At 60.9% G+C, this 19327-nt stretch overlaps 1 protein-coding gene and 1 long non-coding RNA gene across 2 annotated transcripts; one reads left to right on the forward strand and one right to left on the reverse strand.

Annotated features, from left to right (window-relative positions):
* Nucleotides 1-1631: 1631 nt before the first annotated feature.
* LOC121233488 lies at nucleotides 1632-18902 on the reverse strand. Its single transcript, XR_005933020.1, has 4 exons — nucleotides 18892-18902; nucleotides 12866-12876; nucleotides 11029-11035; nucleotides 1632-2044 (listed from the first exon to the last, which is right to left on the reverse strand). It is a non-coding gene; the product is annotated as an uncharacterized LOC121233488 (long non-coding RNA).
* On the forward strand, nucleotides 2262-6235 carry SC5D (sterol-C5-desaturase). The gene is made up of 5 exons (XM_030023145.1): nucleotides 2262-2392; nucleotides 2699-2916; nucleotides 3891-4023; nucleotides 4503-4603; nucleotides 4934-6235. Exons 2-5 carry the CDS (start codon nucleotides 2707-2709, stop codon nucleotides 5357-5359), a joined length of 870 nt encoding a protein of 289 aa, XP_029879005.1. The 5' UTR covers nucleotides 2262-2392; nucleotides 2699-2706; the 3' UTR covers nucleotides 5360-6235.
* Nucleotides 18903-19327: the final 425 nt, after the last annotated feature.

Consider the following 19327-nt stretch of genomic DNA (forward strand, 5'->3'; position numbering starts at 1 on the left):
TCCATGCCAGGACGTCCCCTTGAGTAGGGACACCTCTCAAAGTTACTCCTCAAGGTTCAGAAATGCCTTGCTGCAACAGCTTCCCAGCATGTAATTCATAGCATGCTAATCTTAGAAATCTTAGCAAATTGGTAAGAAGGATTGATTGCACATATATCATCCTTTAGATGTAAACCTTGACCGAGTCTGGGACTATGAGCAGATCCAGTCACACCTAGATGTCTCTCTGAGGAGGAGTTTAGAACGCAAGGGGATCCATTCTGAACCTCGGGACTCAACGGGAGGGGCTCCCAGACAGTTTTGCCTGACCCTGTCCTCTATGCAGTAATATCAAGCGTACCTTGGCATCCAATCTTATTAAACCGCTGTCACGTTTATTAACAACCTGGGTTAAATCCCTATTTTACACTAACAAACGTATTGCTACTTCTCTCTTACTAGTGAAACACGTCACGCCGCTCACAACAGCCGGTTTGCGTGTCGTACCTGCTCCTACGCACTCTACTTTTTACAGCCGCAGGCTCTTGTCCTACTATAAGGTGCAGCAATCACAAGTATCCCCCCCATTTCTCCCATGAGCCCCCTTAAAAAAGACAGACAGGCCACGCCACAATCTCCAGGGAGCCATCTCTCATCCGAACACGACACAACCAGCCTCTCTGCATAGGAGAAGCATGCCAGCCCCACAAGCCTTGCCACGGCCTTCCTCCTGCCCCGCTCGCCCTTGCGCGGGTCTTTCTCACACCAGTCTCCCTGGGATGGCGCACAGGGCTCCAGGCAGGTTTCAATCTGATAGGCCCAAGTAGGGGGACCGCCTCCATCAACCCCCTAGCCATACTTCCCCCGACAGGGGCCGGGAAACTGTCGGCTTCCCAGGCGGTGGGCGAGCACACCTCGCCGCCTCCTGCCCTGTTGCTTCCCCAAGCGCTTCTCTGCAGGACAGCCCCCATGCAGTGTGCCACCCTGTGGTGGGTTGACCCTGGCTGGTTGCCAGGTGCCCACCAAAGCCGCTCTATCACTCCCCCCCTCCTCAGCTGGACATGGGAGAGAAAAATATAACAAAGGGCTTGTGGTTCGAGATAAGGACAGGAGCGATCACTCACCAATTACCGTCATGGGCAAAACAGACTCAACTTGGGGAAAATGAACTCAATTTATTACCAATCAACCAGAGTAGGGTAATGAGAAATAAAACCGAATCTCAGAACACCTTCCCTCCACCCCTCCCTTCTTCCCAGGCACAACTTCCCTCCTGGATTCTCTACCTAACCCCCCCAGCGGTGCAGGGTGACAGGGAATGGGGTTTATGGTCAGTTCATCACACGTTATTCCTGCCACTTCATCCTCCTCGGGGGCAGGACTCATCACACTCTTCCCCTGCTCCAGCGTGGGGTCCCTCCCATGTGAGACAGCCCTCCACGAACTTCTCCAACATGGGTCCTTCCCACGGGCTGCAGTTCTTCACGAACTGCTCCAGCATGGGTCCTTTCCACGGCGTGCAGTCCTTCAGGAGCACACTGCTCCAGCGTGGGTCCCCCACGGGGTCACAAGTCCTGCCAGAAAACCTGCTCCGTGGGCTCCTCTCTCCACAGATCCGCAGGTCCTGCGAGAAGCCTGCTCCAGCGCGGGGTTCCCACGGGGTCACAGCCTCCTTTGGGCACCCGCCTGCTCCGGCGTGGGGTCCGGGCTGCAAGTGGGTATCTGCTCCACCGTGGCCCATGCCCAACCGGCATTTGGGGCTCATCGCGAGCCCCAAAGCTCACCTGCGAGGGGCTACGGGGCCAGGGCCGGCACGCTCCATACGGCCGGGCCCCTCGCTCTGCACAGACAGAGCCGCATCGACGGAGGAGGTGCCGAGAACTCTTCGCTGGCCCGGCTGCCGGGACCTCGGCTGCCAAGTCACCCAAGACCCCACCGAGCAGGGCACCTGCAATGCCCGCACCCGGCCAGCCTCGTTAAGTCGCTCGCCCAAGTAAGACGGCAGGCGACGCCGCCGGCACACCCGCTCCCTCCAACCGGCTTGCCCGACCGACACCCGACGGGGCTCCAGCCCGCTCCCTCCGCGCCCGTCCTCCGCCCGCGGGGGCCGCTCGGCCTCCAGCACCGCCGCGACATCCCCCCCGCCCCGCCGCTCCCCTGCGGCTGCCGGGCACCGGTCCCCCGGACCTCCGCTACCGACGTGCCCGGCGCGCCGCGGGAGCGCGCCCGCCGCCACCCGCCGGGAGGACGCGGGGCCCCGCCCCGGCCGGGCCCGTCCCCAGCGCCCCGCCCCGCCCCGCCGCGACGTCACCGGCGGCGGTGGCGCGAGCCGCTCGGGCGGTGACGTCACGTGGCGCTACCGGGCAGCGCCGCCCCTCCCCGCCTACCGCCGCGCCGGGACCCGCAGGCACAGGTACCGGGATACCGGGGGAGGGGGGACGGGACACACACCGCGGCTCGGCCCCGGCTGCGCTCCCCGAGCGCGGCGCCGGTAGTGTCGCCAGCGGCCCGGACCCGCGGGACGCCCCGTTTCGGCCGCCCCTGCACCGGGCAGCCCCCCCCCCCCCCCCCCCCAGCGGCGGCGTGGCGACGACTTGCCGTCTCGCCTGTGCCTCCAAAACACGCTGACCGCCTCTCCCCCCCCGCCCAGCACCGTGTGCCGACATCCCCCTGCGCCCTTTCCACAACCGGTCGCACCGACGCGCTATTTTTCCCGCAGGAGCCGCCATGGATCTGGTCCTGGACGCCGCCGACCGGCACCTCCTCACGCCCTACGTGTACCCCACCGGCTGGCCCGAAGGCGAGCCCTGCCGCCAGCTCCTCAGCCTCTTTGTCATCACCAACCTGGGGGCACTCGCCCTCTACCTGCTCTTCGGCACCCTCAGCTACTACTTCATCTTTGACCATGAACTCCAGAAACATCCCCAGTTCCTAGAGGTGGGTGCACCCCACCCCACCCCACCGGTACCCCACCTCGCCCGGGCCCTGCCGCGTGCCACCGGCGTCCCTCTCACCATCCTCTGGTTGGAGGCCGCTCCAAATGACACGTGCCGACGCCGTGCTGTCCCCGCTGCCCGTTTGCTATCCACTCTCGCGCCTGAAGGGATACTTTTCTCCCACGTACCACCCCCTGCCCTGCACGCCACTCATGAAACACACACACATCACCCCCCACCCCAGACCACCAAACCGAGCCCCTGGAAACCCCTGGAAGACATGAGGACACTGAGACCAGCTCAGAGCCCGCCACTGACCCACTGATGTCAGGGCCCGGCAGAGATGCCAGACCGCCCGCTTAAACACCCAGCCCTACAAATACACCCGTCACATCCCTCTCTCCACCCTCGACCACCACAAACCACCTCGCTCCAGACACGGCAGCAGCCCGGGGGTCCCCAGCTGCTCCAAAAGCACACCATCCCTGTACGCGTCCAAACCGACCGTGCCCACCTCACGCCCTGTGTTCCCCAGCACGTGTCACTCCCCGGGGGACAGCGGTACGAGCTCTCTCGCTGCGGCTGGCCGCCAACGCTCACAGACCAACCCCCATCTCGGCACCCCATTTTTGCAAGTCGATGGCTGCCTGACCGGTGGCAGAGACAGCCCCTGTCGGCCCTCCCGTGCTGCCGCCAGGGGCCCTTTGGTCATCCCTGACCAGAAACAAGTACCGCTTGCACAACACGCTAGACGCGGCGCCCGCCCTGCCCCGAGCACCTCTCTCCCCAGACGGGCGGCACGCTGCAGCGCAGACAACGCGGCAAAGCGCCTGTGCCGAAGTCTGACTGGTGCCTCGGCGCCGGCCCTCCCTGTCTCACGAAGGGCCGGGGCGTTGGGGCTCTCGGGTCTCTGCCCGGCTCCCAGTAGTCCCTCTCCCGCTGACACTTCTCTTCCACCGCCCCCCCTCCCCGCAGAACCAGGTGCGTCGGGAGATCACCTACGCGCTGCGCTCCCTCCCCTGGATCAGTGTGCCCACCGTCGCCCTGTTCTTCGCCGAGGTGCGGGGCTACAGCAAGCTCTACGACAACATTGAGGACTCCCCATACGGTGAGCTGCTCCCCCACACCCCTTCAACCGGCCGGCACCCTCTCCCTGACACCCGTGTCACCTCCTTTGGCCCCCCCATTTCTCCTAATGATGGCACACCTTGTATGAGCCCCAAAAAATCCATCCAGGTACCTCCCGCCTCGAGCCAGTCCCATCTGTTAGTTGTAATCCAAAGTTCTCTTCTGACCCACTTGAGGAGGTGCCCATCCCCAACAGCTCGGGGATGGGGCGCAACAGCCTGCTTGACGCAGGCTCCCCCCCCCGGAAAGAAGGCCTTCCCTTCCCTGGGAGCGGCTCCCGACAACTCGGAGCCCCGCTCGCTTTTCCCGACTCACGGGAGGCTGTCCGACCCTCTCGTTGCTTCTCCTCAACGGGACCGACCCCGACTCGACTCGTGCGTGCGCCCCGCCGTGAGAGAGGTTGTGCCTTCACGGCCCCCGGCTCCGCTGGCACCGCCTCTAACGTCCCTGTTCCCCCAGGCTGGTCAGGCGTCTTCCTCAGCATGCTGTCCTTCCTCTTCTTCACCGACATGGGCATCTACTGGATACACCGCGCTCTCCACCACAAACTGCTCTATAAGGTACGAGACGGGACGGCAGGCTCTGGCTGAGAGCCCTCGCCCCGTGCCGGGGCCATGGCCGAGCCGCTCCTCCCGGGCCAGGCGTGCCCCAGGGAGAATGGCAGGCTCCGCCCGGCCGAACGAGGCCTTGCCTCACCTTGGTTCACGATGCAACGGGAGCCAAGAGCCTGTCAGGGCACGTGTCCCTCTCCCGCCCTTTGGGCGGCGATGGCCGTCGGCTCCCGGGCAGCGGGTCCGTCCCCAGCCAGGGGACCCCTAAAAGGGGGGTGCCCGCACGGTCCCCGTGCCTGCCCCTGCCTCGGGGACCGACGTAGTGCCCTCTCCCCGCAGCGATTCCACAAGCCCCACCACCTCTGGAAGATCGCGACGCCCTTCGCCAGCCATGCCTTCCACCCTGTCGACGGCTTCATGCAGAGCCTGCCCTACCACGTCTACCCCTTCCTCTTTCCCCTGCACAAAGTCACCTACTTGGGCCTCTACATCTTCGTCAACGTCTGGACCATCTCCATTCACGACGGCGACTACCGCGTCCCCCGCCTCCTGCGGCACATCATCAACGGCTCGGCCCACCACACCGACCACCACTTGTACTTTGACTACAACTATGGGCAGTATTTCACCCTCTGGGACAAGATCGGCGGCTCCTACAAGAGCCCCACGGCCTTCGAGGGCAAAGGCCCCCACGACTACTTGCGCAAGCTCCGAGAGAAAGGCCCGGGGGCATCCGACGGCCCCCCGGCTGCCAAGACCGAGTAGGGTTCCCCAACGGCCCGGCCCCTCTGTGGGATGGGATTCCCCAGCTGGATCTCGTCCCATTCCTCCCCGGCCTCTCGAGATGACTTTCCCACGGACAAAGAGCCCCCGTCCCCCGATGGCGTGACCGGTGCGGGGCGATTCTTGGCGAGCGCTCCGGCCCGCCCCTGCTCCCGAAACAGCAGTGGCCAGCCTCGCTCTATGCCACAGACCTGCCCCGCTCCTGGCTGCCTTTGGATCTCTGCTAAGGTCCCTGCCCTGCTTTAGTACTGTGCTGCTGCTTTACAAAAAGAACAATAACATGGCACAAATACAAGAAGAACGTGGCTTGTGGCAGGGTCTCCGTCCGTCTGCGCTGCACGCCGCTGTTGCCGATTCGCCGTCGCCGTCGTGGAGTCCGTCAGGACGAGTTGAGTCGAGTCGAGAGGCTGACGCCACCGCATCTTTTTCTGAGCTGTATTACGTGAAAAAAAGACGCAAGCGCCTACCTTTCAGAGGCGGCGCGGGTCCTCGGCGACGGCTCCTCGGCACGGCAAGGGCTCGGCCTTGAGATGGAGCGGGACTCCTTGGCGCTCGACACGCTCACCTCCTTCCTCTCTTCTGGGGACATCCCGCAGTGCGCTGATGGGACACGTCCTAGCGACAGCATGCCTGTAGGACAAAAATGGGCTCTGAGTCCCGTGGGTCCCTCGAGCTCCCTGAGAACATTGAGGCAGGGAAGAGGACAAACAGGCACCCAGAGACAAGGGGCGAGGCTTCTCCTCGCTTGAGGGTTCGTGGCTGGCTTTCCCCCTTAACGCCCGGCGTGCTTTCTGCTGAAACCTGGTCGCCCCGCCTTTGGGTCTGATCCGCGTTCAATAAATCTCGCTCGCCAACTTGGCTGCCGTTTGGTCCCTTCACCATCGCTCCTGATGCCGTACGAAGCCTGCTGGGGCACCCCGTTTCTCCCCTACGACACCCACAACAGGCTGACCCCGCGCCGTTCCAGGAGCAAATATGCACGTCGCCCCCTCCCCTCTTGCCAAAATGACAAAGGGGACGGGGAAAACGTCACCGGCAGCCAGCCCCCACGACTCCTCCTCCTGTGGGCCGGCCGCGAGGGCTCGACCCAGCTGGGTGAGAAGCGCGTGGGGGACGCAGGGCTCCCCGGCCTCCCGCCATGCCACCGGGAACTGCACGGCACGCTGCAGGTAACGCGCTCGGCGCCGCCGTTCACGGGTGGAGCGGACAGAGCTGCCTCCGCTCGCCCGGTCCTCCTTACACCTGACTGCATCCCTGCGTGGTGACGGCACCCAGCTCTCAGCTTCCCAGCCCGAGGCGGGATGCCGACAGCGGTACCCTTCCTGACAAACCGCACCCTTGCCACCACCTACCCTGCTCCTGCCGGGCACCTTTAAGGGACACACGCGGGTTTTGGACTAGCACAATTTCCACCTTGCGCCAGCCTGCCTGCCGTGCAAACGGCCAAACCCGACTGCCCGATGACACCGCGGGCCTCGCCGGCCACCCTGCGCTCACCTGCCGTGCCGCATCCGTCACGGCAGAAAAGGGACGTGACCCTGGTGGTGCACGGCGCCGGCAGCGCCCCGGGGACTCACCACCCCACTGCCGTTTCTCTGTGGCGGTGGTGGCCTTGGCCCTCGCCCCCCTCTTCCCTCCTTGGCCCCTGTAAATATATCCAGACCCACGCGAAGCTGTGAGGACGGGGTTTCCCGGGTAGGGCACAGCCAGGCTCCCGCACCTGGTGAGCCCCCTCTGGGTTTATAGCGACACAAAACCCCTTAGAGCGCAACATTTTGCTGCTCAGAACACCGACAGAGCTGGTCATCAGGGTACTATGTGTCCCAGCTGATTCCCATCTTTTTCTCCACTCCCCGGATCGTGCAGATCGGTACCCTCCTCCAAAGCACCTCTGCTGCCCGCCCTGTCTCCACCGTCCCCTGGGCAGGGTAGGGCTTGAGGCCGCGCTGCCACGCTGCGTGGCACCCGATGATCTCGACAGACACCAGTCCCGCGAGGGGATGCCGGCGGGATCCCCCGTGCTGACCACCCTGAGGGTCCCGTTCTGCTGGCAGGTTCCCCAGCTCAGGCCATGCTCAGCTTTTGCCTCCCCACGACAACTCATTCTCTCCCACGCACGCAGGGACCCTGACCTGAGTTTGCCAATGAACTTGGAACCCAGAGAACTGCTGAGGGTCAAGGTGAGGCCCAGATCAAACACGGCAACAACATCGCTGAGCGGTGCAAACCGCCGTGCTAAGCAGGGGCCCGATTCCCTAACAACACGAGTCCCTCAGGAAGAGCCGCAGGCCTTCTCATGGCCCCACCTCTCCTCCTTTGCTGAGCCTAGTGCATGGCGATGGCCTCGCCGATGCTCAAACCCCATGTGTGCAAAACCCTTGGGGGTAACAGCCAGGGCGTTTGGGCACATGTCCAGCTCGGGGCAGACGGTCCCTAGGAAGACACGTGGGGAGCGAGAGGTGGCCAACAGCCAAACCCGGCCGTGTCGGAGCTTGTGGGCGGCGTGAGCCTGGCCGACTCCTCACCCTGCCTGGCTCCACGGGCCGACAGGCGAGACACACGGGGGGGCCCCCAGCCCCCACCGCCTCTCACCAACGTCCCTCCCGCGGGCGACCTGTCTGCACCTGGGCCCTCACGAAAACACCCGCGGGAAATCTAGGGGGACTGGCCGTGTGCCACGGGGGGGCGTCCGGCAGGGTCACCCCAATGGCTCCGTCCAGCCACGACAAATTCCCTTGTTTTTACTGTGCGTCGCGCTCCCGCCTGTACGCGCTGCGCGACCGGCACTTCCCTCCGCCTCGCCGGCTCCTCGGCCAGTCCGCACCGACGCTCGCGCACCGAACGCGCTGGCGGATGTTCTCGGCTCCTCGCAGCGGCTCCGTACTGCTGCTGCACGTGGACATAAACATGCCTGGGGCACCTTAATTTTTGTGGTCCTCTTCTTCTTTCATCAACTCCCCAGAGCGCTTCTCGTTGTACAGCCTGTCTACTGCCTGGCATGCGCTCCTGATCCCGACCCTTAGCCGGGAAGGCAGCGCCTCTGTACCAAAGGTATTGCTTTGCCCGTCACCTTTACAACCAGGAGTGGTCTCCGTTGTTTTTACATTTCACGGTGCTTCCCTGCAACTGCCCGTGGTAAGGCACGACTGCTCGGTGCTAACAGCTCAGGGCACACACGGTCTACAGGCCACATACTCCCAGCAGGGAACCGCTGCAAACATCCCTCAGTTGAATGCAACAGGGACGAGCCCACGAGCTGTCACAGAGGAAAAAGCAGACGGCTCTCTGGCTGCCCGCGGTGCCAGGGTACCCCGAGAGCAGGTTGCGCTCCCTCTGCGGCGCATGGGCGGTGCTAGATGGGACATCGCAAAACACAAAATGCACGCAGGACTGGGCCCCCCATGCTTGGCACTGTGCACGTGACGACACCTCGCTGGACCTGGGCTCCTGCCCGCTCTTGTCCATGCCCGTGACCCGCGTGCTGCCCAGCCCTCCAGGGACGCCTCATGCATTGGCGCTTACTGCAAGCTCTTGCCTTTGACCGTGACAAAGGCAAAACCCTCTGTAAGCTGGATGGCTTCAACTGCACACCCCTGAAAATCAGCAACAGGACAGAGGAAATAAACCATCAGCCTCCAGTCAACGTGAGCCCTCTGCCTACTGCCAGGAGCCACGTGTGCTCTTTCAGGCGAGAGGCCACGTGGGGGTTCACCCGCACGACGCGTTGAAGCAAGGCAAAGGAGGTCCTGGACATAGAGATGAAGTCCCAAAAGCCATGCATAGAAATGAAGTTTAAACCTCGTGAGGACTCCTGCCCTACACCCAGCAATACACACACGACAGAGAGGAATTTACGTGCATGTGCAAAAGCAGGGCCAGGCGTGTCACCCAAGGGGACCCTGAGCAAAGCGGCAAAAGGACCAGGTCAAAAGCCCAGCCCGAGACCTGGCGGCACGTCCCGCTATCCTGCCACGGGCACGCCGCTTTCCCTAGCCCCAGGGAGTGAGGGCTACCTCCACTTGGCTCACGCCGAGCCCTGCCTCAGCAATGCCTCGCCCCGACCCACCGAAACCCCGGAGAATAACAGGGAGATCAGGACCTGCCAGTCACACACGTGCCGTGCCGTGCCATACCGAGGCCACCGGCATGGGACGTGTCCTCCCCTGTGGCAGTGGGGCAGTGTACCGTGGAGAGACACAGTTCTATATCTGGGACCCTGACGCCACTGTTACCACAAGATGGAGGTGTTGCTCGCGGCACGCCGGCGGCAAGAGCTGCACCTGCGTGGATGGCCATCCTCCTCCTCTTCCTCCTCCTCCTCATTCTCCTCTTCCTCCTCATTGCCCCAGAAGCACGGGGCCCAGTGGCAGGTGCGGCTTTGCTGCACCAGCTCTGCTGGAGGACACGCGCGGGGCAGCCCAGAGCCGTTGGAGGCGGCACGAGGCGCGGAGGCACGCTGAGGACAATTCCGTGAGACGCACAGCAGGCTACAGAGCCTGACAGGACCGCCCCGCTGCAGCCTTCGCGTTGCCCCCCACCCAGCTTGCCCGATCCCTGCCACACAGGCTGAGACAGCCTTCGTCCCCCTCGCCCCCGGAGGCTCCCGGCCACGCAGCCCTGCGATCGGGTGACATCAACCCCAGCGCCTCTGAGGTTGTTTCAAGCGTGCGCCCGTCGCTTCGGACTCTGTCATGTCCCCTCGCCCCAGATTCTTGCTCCCCTCCCCTGTGGCTCCCTTCATTCTCCTCTAAACCCTGGTGCTCCAGCAAACGACAAGACCCTGGCTGCCCACTTATGGACGTGACTTAGTTGAGCCCCACCAAAGGGGACGGCGTTTGACGGGCCGGTGGCGTGGCCAGGGTGCCGGACATGCCGACCTCTGTCTTGGGAGGCCTCTCCTGCCACGTGTGGTTTTTGCGGTTGGCTGCGGACAAGGCGGAGGTGGACCGAGACCTCTGAACCCCAGAGCGGCGGCCGGAGTGCCCAGGCTGATGGCCAGCACGAGGGACTCTCCCGCTCTGCCGAATGCCTGTCCTGGCCGGTGCTTTGCCTGGTCCCCAAGCTGAAGGGTCAGGAGATATCCTGAACTAGCCACGTCTCCCACCCCTTTCCGCGTGGCTGAAGAAGACCTCGGCACCATCGCATGCCACCAGGTGAGCCTGGCTAAGCACCGGTCCCCGGAGCACCGCGTCCGTTGCCTGCCTGCAGGACCTCTCGGCGCCGCGGGCTTTGCCCGAGATCCGGCTTTGCACTGGGCCCCGAAAGAACGGTGTGCCCGCTGTGGCTGGTCGGGGTTAGGAGACCTGATCACCTGAGCGGCGAGCCGGCCGGTGTGCTGAGAAGGAGAGACGAACAGCTGGATGCAGCACAAGAAGACAAGTTACACGCAGAGATGGGGAGACATGTGGCACTGCGGAACCGGTTGGTGGAGCCCTGAGCGATGCAAAGGGACTGCTCAGGCAAAAGGTCGGCACGAAACGCGGTAATGACCTGTCCGGCTCAGCCGTGGAGGTCAGATTGCATTAGACAGCTACTTCTCCTTATTACACAACTGCAACCTCCTGGAGGGGAGAGGCGGCTGCGGGACCACCAGCTACCTGTCCCGTAGGAAGCGTGCCGCTCCGGGGAAGCCTGAAAGCCATAACCCCGACCTGGCGTCTGCTCACGCAGTTTTTCACACGAATGCTGCTGTTTACCATCGCACCAGGATGTCCATACCTGACCCTTCACGTAACAGCTCGGCGTGGCCCAGAGCACGCGAGATGCTCACCGGGAGAAAGCACGATGGGACGTGTCTCGGAGGCTCTGCTGCCCCCCGTCCCTTCCCGTGCCGGCCTGCTTTTGTGACACTGTGCCTGCCTGGGGGTGGGGGCAAAACCACCTCTATCCTTTACCAAAGCCTGTGGTAGAGATGCCGGCCATGGCGCCCGGTCCCGCATCACCGTGCTGCGCCCCGAGCCTGGCGGCCCTCCGGGGTCAGCTCCCAGTTTGGGCGCGCGAGGTGGCATGCTGCCAGCCTTTAATAACATATTCCAGGCCCTGACCGGTCCCATTTCCGAGGGGACACTGACAACTGCCTGATGCCACCCATGGCGGACCGCGGTCCGGCAACCCTCGTTGGGGCTCTGTGGAGCCCCTGCGGCCTGATGATCACACCTTCTGCCTGGCTGAGGTATCTGGAGAGAAACATACCCATGCACACGTGCCCTACGCTGCGTGGCTTTTCTTCATTGAAGGAAATATTTACGCACCCACACCCTGACACAGACATGTAGATATTAATCTGTAAATTTTATATATATGTGTGTGTATACATACACACTTTTATATATAAACATATGGGTTTGTAGATTGATAATAAATATTTATAGAAAATGTATTTCTATAGATAGATATATATTTATATGCACATCTAAATGTATATATAACTATATATGTTTATATATGCATATAAAGATACTCACACACACATGTAAAAATATATATATACACACACACTTTATATATAATTTATATACACTTTATATATGTGTGTGTGTGTGTGTGTGTGTGTGTATATATATATATATAAGGCCCATGAACAAGACTCTGCTGACTCCCAGTGGAGGAAGACGCTCTTTGAGGGCTCCATTTTTTAAAAGGGCCAGCGTGACCAGGGCCTGGAGGGACACGGACATCAGTCTACACATAGGAAACCGATTATACTTAAAATCATCCACGCTCGCATGAAACACGGATACTATGTGGATTCTGTAAATGCTGCAGTCGATTTACTGTTATGTGAAAGGGGCTGCAGACACAGGAGAGGGGCGTGACTGCTGCATTATACGTGCCCGGTCCCACTGGGGACGGGCTCCTGCCCCCGGGACACCCGTCCCGCTAGGAAGTCTCCACGCCTCTTACAAAACACACGCTCGTCAGCGAGGTACGGTTACTAAACTTTAGCCAAGGACAGCTGGGAGCAGATCCTGTCTCTGCCATAAGTGTGAGACTGGGAGCCATCGTTGTCCTTTGATCGCCGAGCGAGCCGCCCGTGACGCCGTTCCCTTATGGTGGGAAGATGTACCCGAGGAGACATTTACCTTCCCGACTCGAAGCCATACTCCCACAAAGCGCAGCCCCAAACAATGATGCGTGTGGCAGCCAGGGAGCCGCAAGAAGCTGCTGGAAAGGAGGAGGTTCCCTCGTCACCGGCCGGGAGAACTCGAGACACCAGCGGCAGACCAAGCGATGCTTTGCGGTCCCTGGCTATCTCCCTTTGTTTCCAGGCACCGATCAAACCCGTTACCCTTGGATCCATTCAAAACCCATGCAGCCATGCTGCCTGGCTGAGAAGCTCTGCCTCACCTCCGTTCACCTACACGTAGGGGAAAATCCAACCCCAGCATCTCTGGTGTGGCCGTTCCCCACGCCGGCGTGGCACTGACCCGGCTCTCGCGAAACCTGTCGGTCCTCGGGGCGCCCGGACGCCTCCCTCTCCGCTTCCACACGGACAGAGCCTCGCTGGTTTCCGACGCGGGGAAGGGGTGCTGAGATGCAGCACTGCACGCGCCCGGTGACTCGGAAGCCTCCAGCCCTGCGAGGAGCTAGCCCGGCCGACAAAACAAGTTACGGATTTGACAGATGATCTGTCCCTCTCCAGGTACGGTATCCTTCCAGACACCTACTGTGTGACATCGCTTTGCAAGTGGGCTGAGACAAGATTGGAGTCTACAGCTCGTGTGCCCAAATGAATGTGCTGCGTACCCTGCAGAAGTACCTTCTGCTCCATTTGGCAGGCCTGCTGCCCTTCCAAATCCGATCGACCTTGGGGCTATCCTTCCTGCACGGCACTACCTTCCTCTGAAGATAGCCGCGACTGGTGGTTTGGGAGACTGATTTACTCTGGGAACTACAAAGAGGCCAATCTGCCTGGAAAACGGCTCCCTGGGAAAAGACAACACATTTCCCAGCCTCCATCTCAAGCGTATCGCTTTTACCTCGGGCTACGAACAGATTAATTAAAACCTCCATCCTCCCACCGAGCATTACCGAGACCCGCATTGAGGCCTTCTTGCTACGCAAGGCAAATTTGGGCCCCGGGTTTGGACTCGAGCCCGTTCGCTTGGCGTTCGAGCAGATAATCCGGGACACGTTCCTACAGAGAGCCCGGTGGCAACCCACACCCGTCACAGTGCCCGGGGTCTCTCAGCCACGCGTGGGGGCCGACACCTCCCTCTCCTGCCATCAGGGTGACACCGCTCCAAAATCCCTCTGTCCCGGCTCTCGCCTGCTCCGCTTGCCGGGCAGGTGCCGGACACGGACCGGGAGGGACGTATCGCGGCTTCTCGAGCGCGATACGCAGGGCGACGTGACCGTGCCAGGCTTGCGCTGCTGGCCGTGCCGTACCGTGCCCTAGTTTACGTGGGTTTTCTTCCCAGCCTGTCTTTCACTGGCCAGGCTGCGAGCACACACAGACAGGACAAAGCGACGAGCGGCTGCGGTGACGCGATCGCCCTCGCTGCCGAGACCGTGCAGCGGGGCAGAGAGGTGCGGCCACCCGCACGGAGCCCCGGCGGAGCTGAGCCACGGGACTGGTACGTGCATCTCTGCGTTACCCTCTCTGCCAGCCACGCCATAATCCAGATTACTCTTTTTCACTAATCTGGTTATTAAACCTGAGACACAGTCCTGCCTGCTCGTCCCTGGTCTGAGTCCGGCCGACGAGACCCGTCCCGAAGGCACGGGGCATGGCTTCCCCTGCCTGCATCCGCTGCCAGGCTTCGGTCCTTCTTAGACACGGATAGAGAGGGAGGGATAACCCGAGCCTGAGTGAGTCCAGCTGAGCCCAAAGCATCATCCTGCAGCAGGCTGCTGCTGGCCAGCAGCGCTGGGTAATGACAGACACCCCAGTTAGCCGGTGCCTCCGTCCCTGCCCGCATTCGCTGCCCGTTCAGCCTGTCTCCTTTCCCTCCTCGGCCGTCTCGGGGGACCGCTTGCCCTTGCAGCAATAGCGAGCGGCTTTGCTGGAGCTCTGCAACCGGCAAGATCTGAGAGCCGTAGGAAATGATTACTGCTTGGGATTTCGAGCCAGGGATTCCTGGCTTGAGAGTGCAGAGAGGGGAAAGGAAAGGATTAGTGACCTGCGGGGCTCGGTTTATGCCCCGCTGAGAGATTTGGCTCCTCTGGCAAAAAGGCTGCCAATTGTTCATGTCAAAGCTAGAAGATCCCACAGATCGACGTCTAAGTGACTGCTCAGAGCAGCGCCTCACGGAACTTCCCAAAGGATGGGCGCTGTGACGCGCAGACGCAACTCAGCCTCCCCGAGCTCCCCGTCCACACCGGATGGGATCGCCCCCTCAGGCCTCCGCTCTCTCGGCAGACGCCGGATCCCAAAAAACGTGACGCGTGGTGGCCCCGAGGGGGGCAGGAGGGCTCGGAGGTCCCGTCCCCTGAGACCTTTGGTTCAAAGGCAGGTCCTGCAGAGACCAGCTGCTCTTTGAAAGCTCCCTGCGTCCCATGGCCCTGCAGCAAGGGCCCGCTTTCCCAGGAGAGACGAGCTCTCTCGCTTCCCAGGTGAGCCAGAACAAAGGCAAATTGCCAGCCCTGCTCAGAGACCTGCCCGCTCAGCTCACACCTTGATTTGCTCGCTCCAGGAGCGAGCCGCACATGCGGCCCTTCTTCCCGCAGCAGCGGCGGGCTCTCCTCCCCGGCATCCCTGCGCACCGAGCGCTCCGCCGCGTCGGGACTGAGATCGGACTCCGACAGCGGGGCGGGCTGTTTGACTCCCTGACTCGGCTCCAGCAACATGCGATGTGTCCTTTAAACAACTCTCTCTGCTCTCGCGGTAAGGCTCTGTGGGGGACAGCTCTTCCAGCCCCCGCGGTCCCCTAAACCCTCCGGAAACTCTAGAGCTGCGCCAGGGAAAGGCGAGGGGGAGAGGGGGAGGAAAACTGGGGGACCGGGGGCTCCTCGCCTTGCTCTCGGAGTTCATGGTGTTTGCCGCTGATGAAATCCAGATGGACCTTAAAATAAACTCTGCTCTGTTCCCCCTCCCCATTACACCAGAAGACGGGTTCTTTTTTCAAGAAACAAAAAATACCTTGCCAAAGGAAACGTGTATTTCCCTCCGCAAAGAAAGAGCTATTCATCTGTGAGCATTTACCAGTACTAGGTTCACCCGAGAGGTCCTCGCTCTCCCTCACACCCACCACAGTGACCTGGTGGGAGGGAGTCCCACGGCTGGGGGGGGGGGACACGGACCCTTCTCACGGTCCTGTCACTCGGAGCGCCCTGCAAGGAGTGCGAAATAGGGGCTGGGAGGAGGTCAGCAACCCCCCCACACATCGATTTCCTCTATTTAGAAACTGCTACAAAGCCAGTTCCTCATTTCTTACTATTTCTTATGCTATCCTCCCTCTCTATTCCTTATTTTTGGGGGGATTTGGTGGGGCAGAGCAGGTCGTTTAGCTGGCAACGGGACGGATGCTCGGACGGGGTGGTGCTTTTGGGAAATGCCTCCACGGCCTTTTTGGGTCTCCCTTACCTGCCCGTCACATCCGTTCCAGACAGCAACTGGCTATAGGGATTCCCGCACAATAAAACTCCCTTATTGACTCTGCCCTTACCCACAGTGACCTCCAGTCCTCCAGAGGGACATTACACTGAGTCAAGACCGCTAAAAGCTTTATTAGGAGAGCTTATAATTGTATTGACTCGATAATTGAAATACACTAACTAGGTTTCTAGGAGAAAGCACTTAGGGGAAAGCTGTGGACAACGTTTCTGCTATTAAAGCAAGCGAAATAAGGGGGAGCAAGACTGCCTTGGGGCTGTCCACAGGATTTATAAGCTCCCATTCTTTCGCTGCTAGGTCACGTCCATTTGCTTTGAAGAGTTCCCGACAACGTTAGAAATGCCAGAACGGCTCACAGGGCAGAGAAGACACAAGCCATTAGTCTGCTCTCAGCGCCTCTGAGATGAAAGAGGCTAAAAAACAGGTTAGACCTTTTCTGAGCGCCACGACTATGCCCAGAAAAACACCTTTGGCTTCCAGAGACGAGGCAGGGCCAAGCAATAGGCGCAGATCACCTCTCCCATCATCTCCCACGGTCAGCCCCCACCTTCCCATCCCCCTCGGCAGGGAGGACATGGGGCCGAGCAGGGCATGACCCCTCAGCCCGTTGTGGCAGAACGGAGGGCAGATCCCTGCTCGAGCTGCCTTGCCCAGCTAGACACGGCAGCAAAAGGAGACCGTGCCAACAGCGGTGAGGAAGGGGATGAAAGCGAGAGAGGAAGGGTCACCCGGCATCTGTAAGCCAAACTCTCATTTTCCTCGCACCGTCCTAGACTCCCGAGGCAAGATCTCAGACAAATCACGTAACACGCATCCATCCAAGCGCGGGCCGTGACATCCCCCATGCTCGGCGTGAGCGGAGCTGGGTGCCGGCGAACCGCCTCAGACGCACAGACCGTACGTTCACATGAAGCACAGCGCTGAGACGAGCTGACATCTGCTGCCGAATGTGGAGCCTGAGGTGGAGCTGCACGTCCCTCCAGCCAGCAGGACAACTGGACGCCGACCGCTGGGAGCCCAGGCGAAGCTGGCCCCGGGCCTTCCCTGCCACCTGGGCACGAACCCGCTGCTCTCCTTCTGCCTTACATCCCAGCTGCCCCTTCCCACCCCTGCTCCGTAACACCCAGGACACAGCACTGCCCAGCACCAATAAAGGCTGCGCATTACAAAGATTTCCCTCGGTACGGCCACGTGAGCCCTGGGCAGAGATGGGGCAAGTCGCTCTCTGGAAGGGACGCGCGAGAGGTGCCTCTTGCAGCCTGCGGCAGCACCGGGGAAATCCCCGTGTCTGGGACTCCAGCATTTTGGCCTGCCCTGATAAATCAGGGTCGCTACCACCGGCAGCGGTCCCGCACTATCCCTGCGTAACCGCGCGTCATCTCCGCTGTGCCGATGAGTTACTAGGGCCGCACGGGCACGCTACCTGTGCTGAGTGTTTTATGGGGGAGCACGCAGCTAGCTAACTCAACCCTGGGTGGAAAGAGCCACTCCATCGCCACGGCTTGAACCCGCCTGCTGGGAGCCATGGGTGGGAGAGGTGGCAGGAGGGCCCAGAGGGACCCCGGGGGCCTCTGGCTTCCCGCTCCCACCGGCGGCTCAGGTGAGACAGCACTCGCCTTCCCAGCTCTGCCCAGGTAGGAAGATGGCAGAAATCAGGGTGAAGAGCTCTGAGGGCTACCAGAACCATACCAGGGGGAAGTCTGTCACCATAACGTATGAAATCATCTGCGCCTTTGCCTCTCTCCTCTTGACATCCATCCACACCTTCATCTGCCCATCCAGAGGCAGACGCAGCTCTTCATCGCACGCAACCCACCCTCTCAGCAGCAAGGACCCGAACCTACGTTACTGCCCACCAAGCCGCCCCAGCAGCGAGTCCCTTGCTAGCCTGTTCTCCTTGCGGCGGGTCTGACCGATTGCCGGGAAAAGTCCTTACCTGAAACAGCCCCCTGGCACCGTGACAGTGCTTGACAAAAACTAGGCACAAAGCATTACTATTGACCCACAGGATAATCTCCCCAATGCGTACAGACTGCACGGACCTCATAAATCTTCAGTTACAGGAAACCAAAGTTTTTACCAGCTGCTCTTCTTTCCCATGAAATGTAAGACATAGCAAGAAGCCTCAAACCAATGCTCAAAACCACATTGCTGCATGATGCGGGTAGATGTTTAAAATGGCTTCTCAGGGATGGGTCCACATCAGTAACTGCCAGAACTACCAGACACACGGATTAGATGCTACCTCGGAGAAAGAAATGGGACCAGGAGCATGTGCTCCTAGCGGGACCTCTGGGAATGGACGTGAGCGGCCGAGAGCTTCCACTAGGTTGGAAAGGGTTCAAAACTGCAAGCCAAGCAGATCCCACGCTGCAGTGGGATCTGCCCCCTTCCCTGTGGTCAATGGTGGGATTAAAGCATCCAGAACAGCTACGATACCAGGACAACAACCTCTCCTGTCTATCCCTGCTCACCTGGCGCAAGACATTTGACCAACACATTTGGTATGCCAGGGAAGGGTAATGCTTGTGGAGAGCGCGTGCCCCTTTTTCCCCCTGGCAGACCCTACAGGTCCCGACGCAGAAAGGCCTTGTGCTCCCAGCCTGGGCTCTGTGGGAAGCAGGGCGGCGCTCGGTGGCACCGACAGGAGTCCGGGGCATCCCTATCACGACAGGGTCCCCGTGCACAGGGCACACGGTTACTGCGTGTGTGTGCGATAGCTGCCGGCCTAGGATAAGTGGCCACCTGTGCTCGCCACCACAGGTTTGTTGCCTAATTTCAAACATCCCCAAACCGGTAGACAAATGGGAAGAGCAGAAGAGCAGTGGATCACCGGGACAAGCTGCAGATTGCTAGCTGCAGTGAGATTGGGGAGCGGGGCTTTGCTTGGCAACTGGCAATTTCCAGCGCCATCCATCCTGGCGTGTGGCACGTTGCACCCGGAGCGCGCTCGGCCCACCCCCGCCTGACCCTCCGGGGCTCCCCACAGGGCCCCTCACGGTAATCACCCCCTATGAAGCCGCCGGTGACATCCGTGGCAGCCGGGCCTGGAACACCACAAAACCTCAGCCTGGACACTTGCGTGGGCAATCACGCCGCTTCCCACCGACACCGGGGTGCTTCAGGCCCACGTCCCGGGCTGAGGGGCACATGGGCTGCGTGTGGGAGGAAAAGTGCAGCTAGGCTTCTTTTTTTTTTGGGGGGGGGGACCTCGCGCATCCCCCAGATGGAAGCAGCTGCCACGCTTTCATTTCATTTTATTTTCATTCTATTCGACTTCATTTCTTGCCGTTTCATTTCCCTTCATTTCATTTACGCTAACTTTCTCCCTTCTTCCTTCCTCGGCATCCCAAGAACCCCCCCCGAAGAGCCGAGAACGCCCTCTCTCCCGGCGG

The sequence above is a fragment of the Aquila chrysaetos genome, chromosome 8 (genome assembly GCF_900496995.4).
Source record: "Aquila chrysaetos chrysaetos chromosome 8, bAquChr1.4, whole genome shotgun sequence".
Lineage (NCBI taxonomy): Eukaryota > Metazoa > Chordata > Aves > Accipitriformes > Accipitridae > Aquila > Aquila chrysaetos.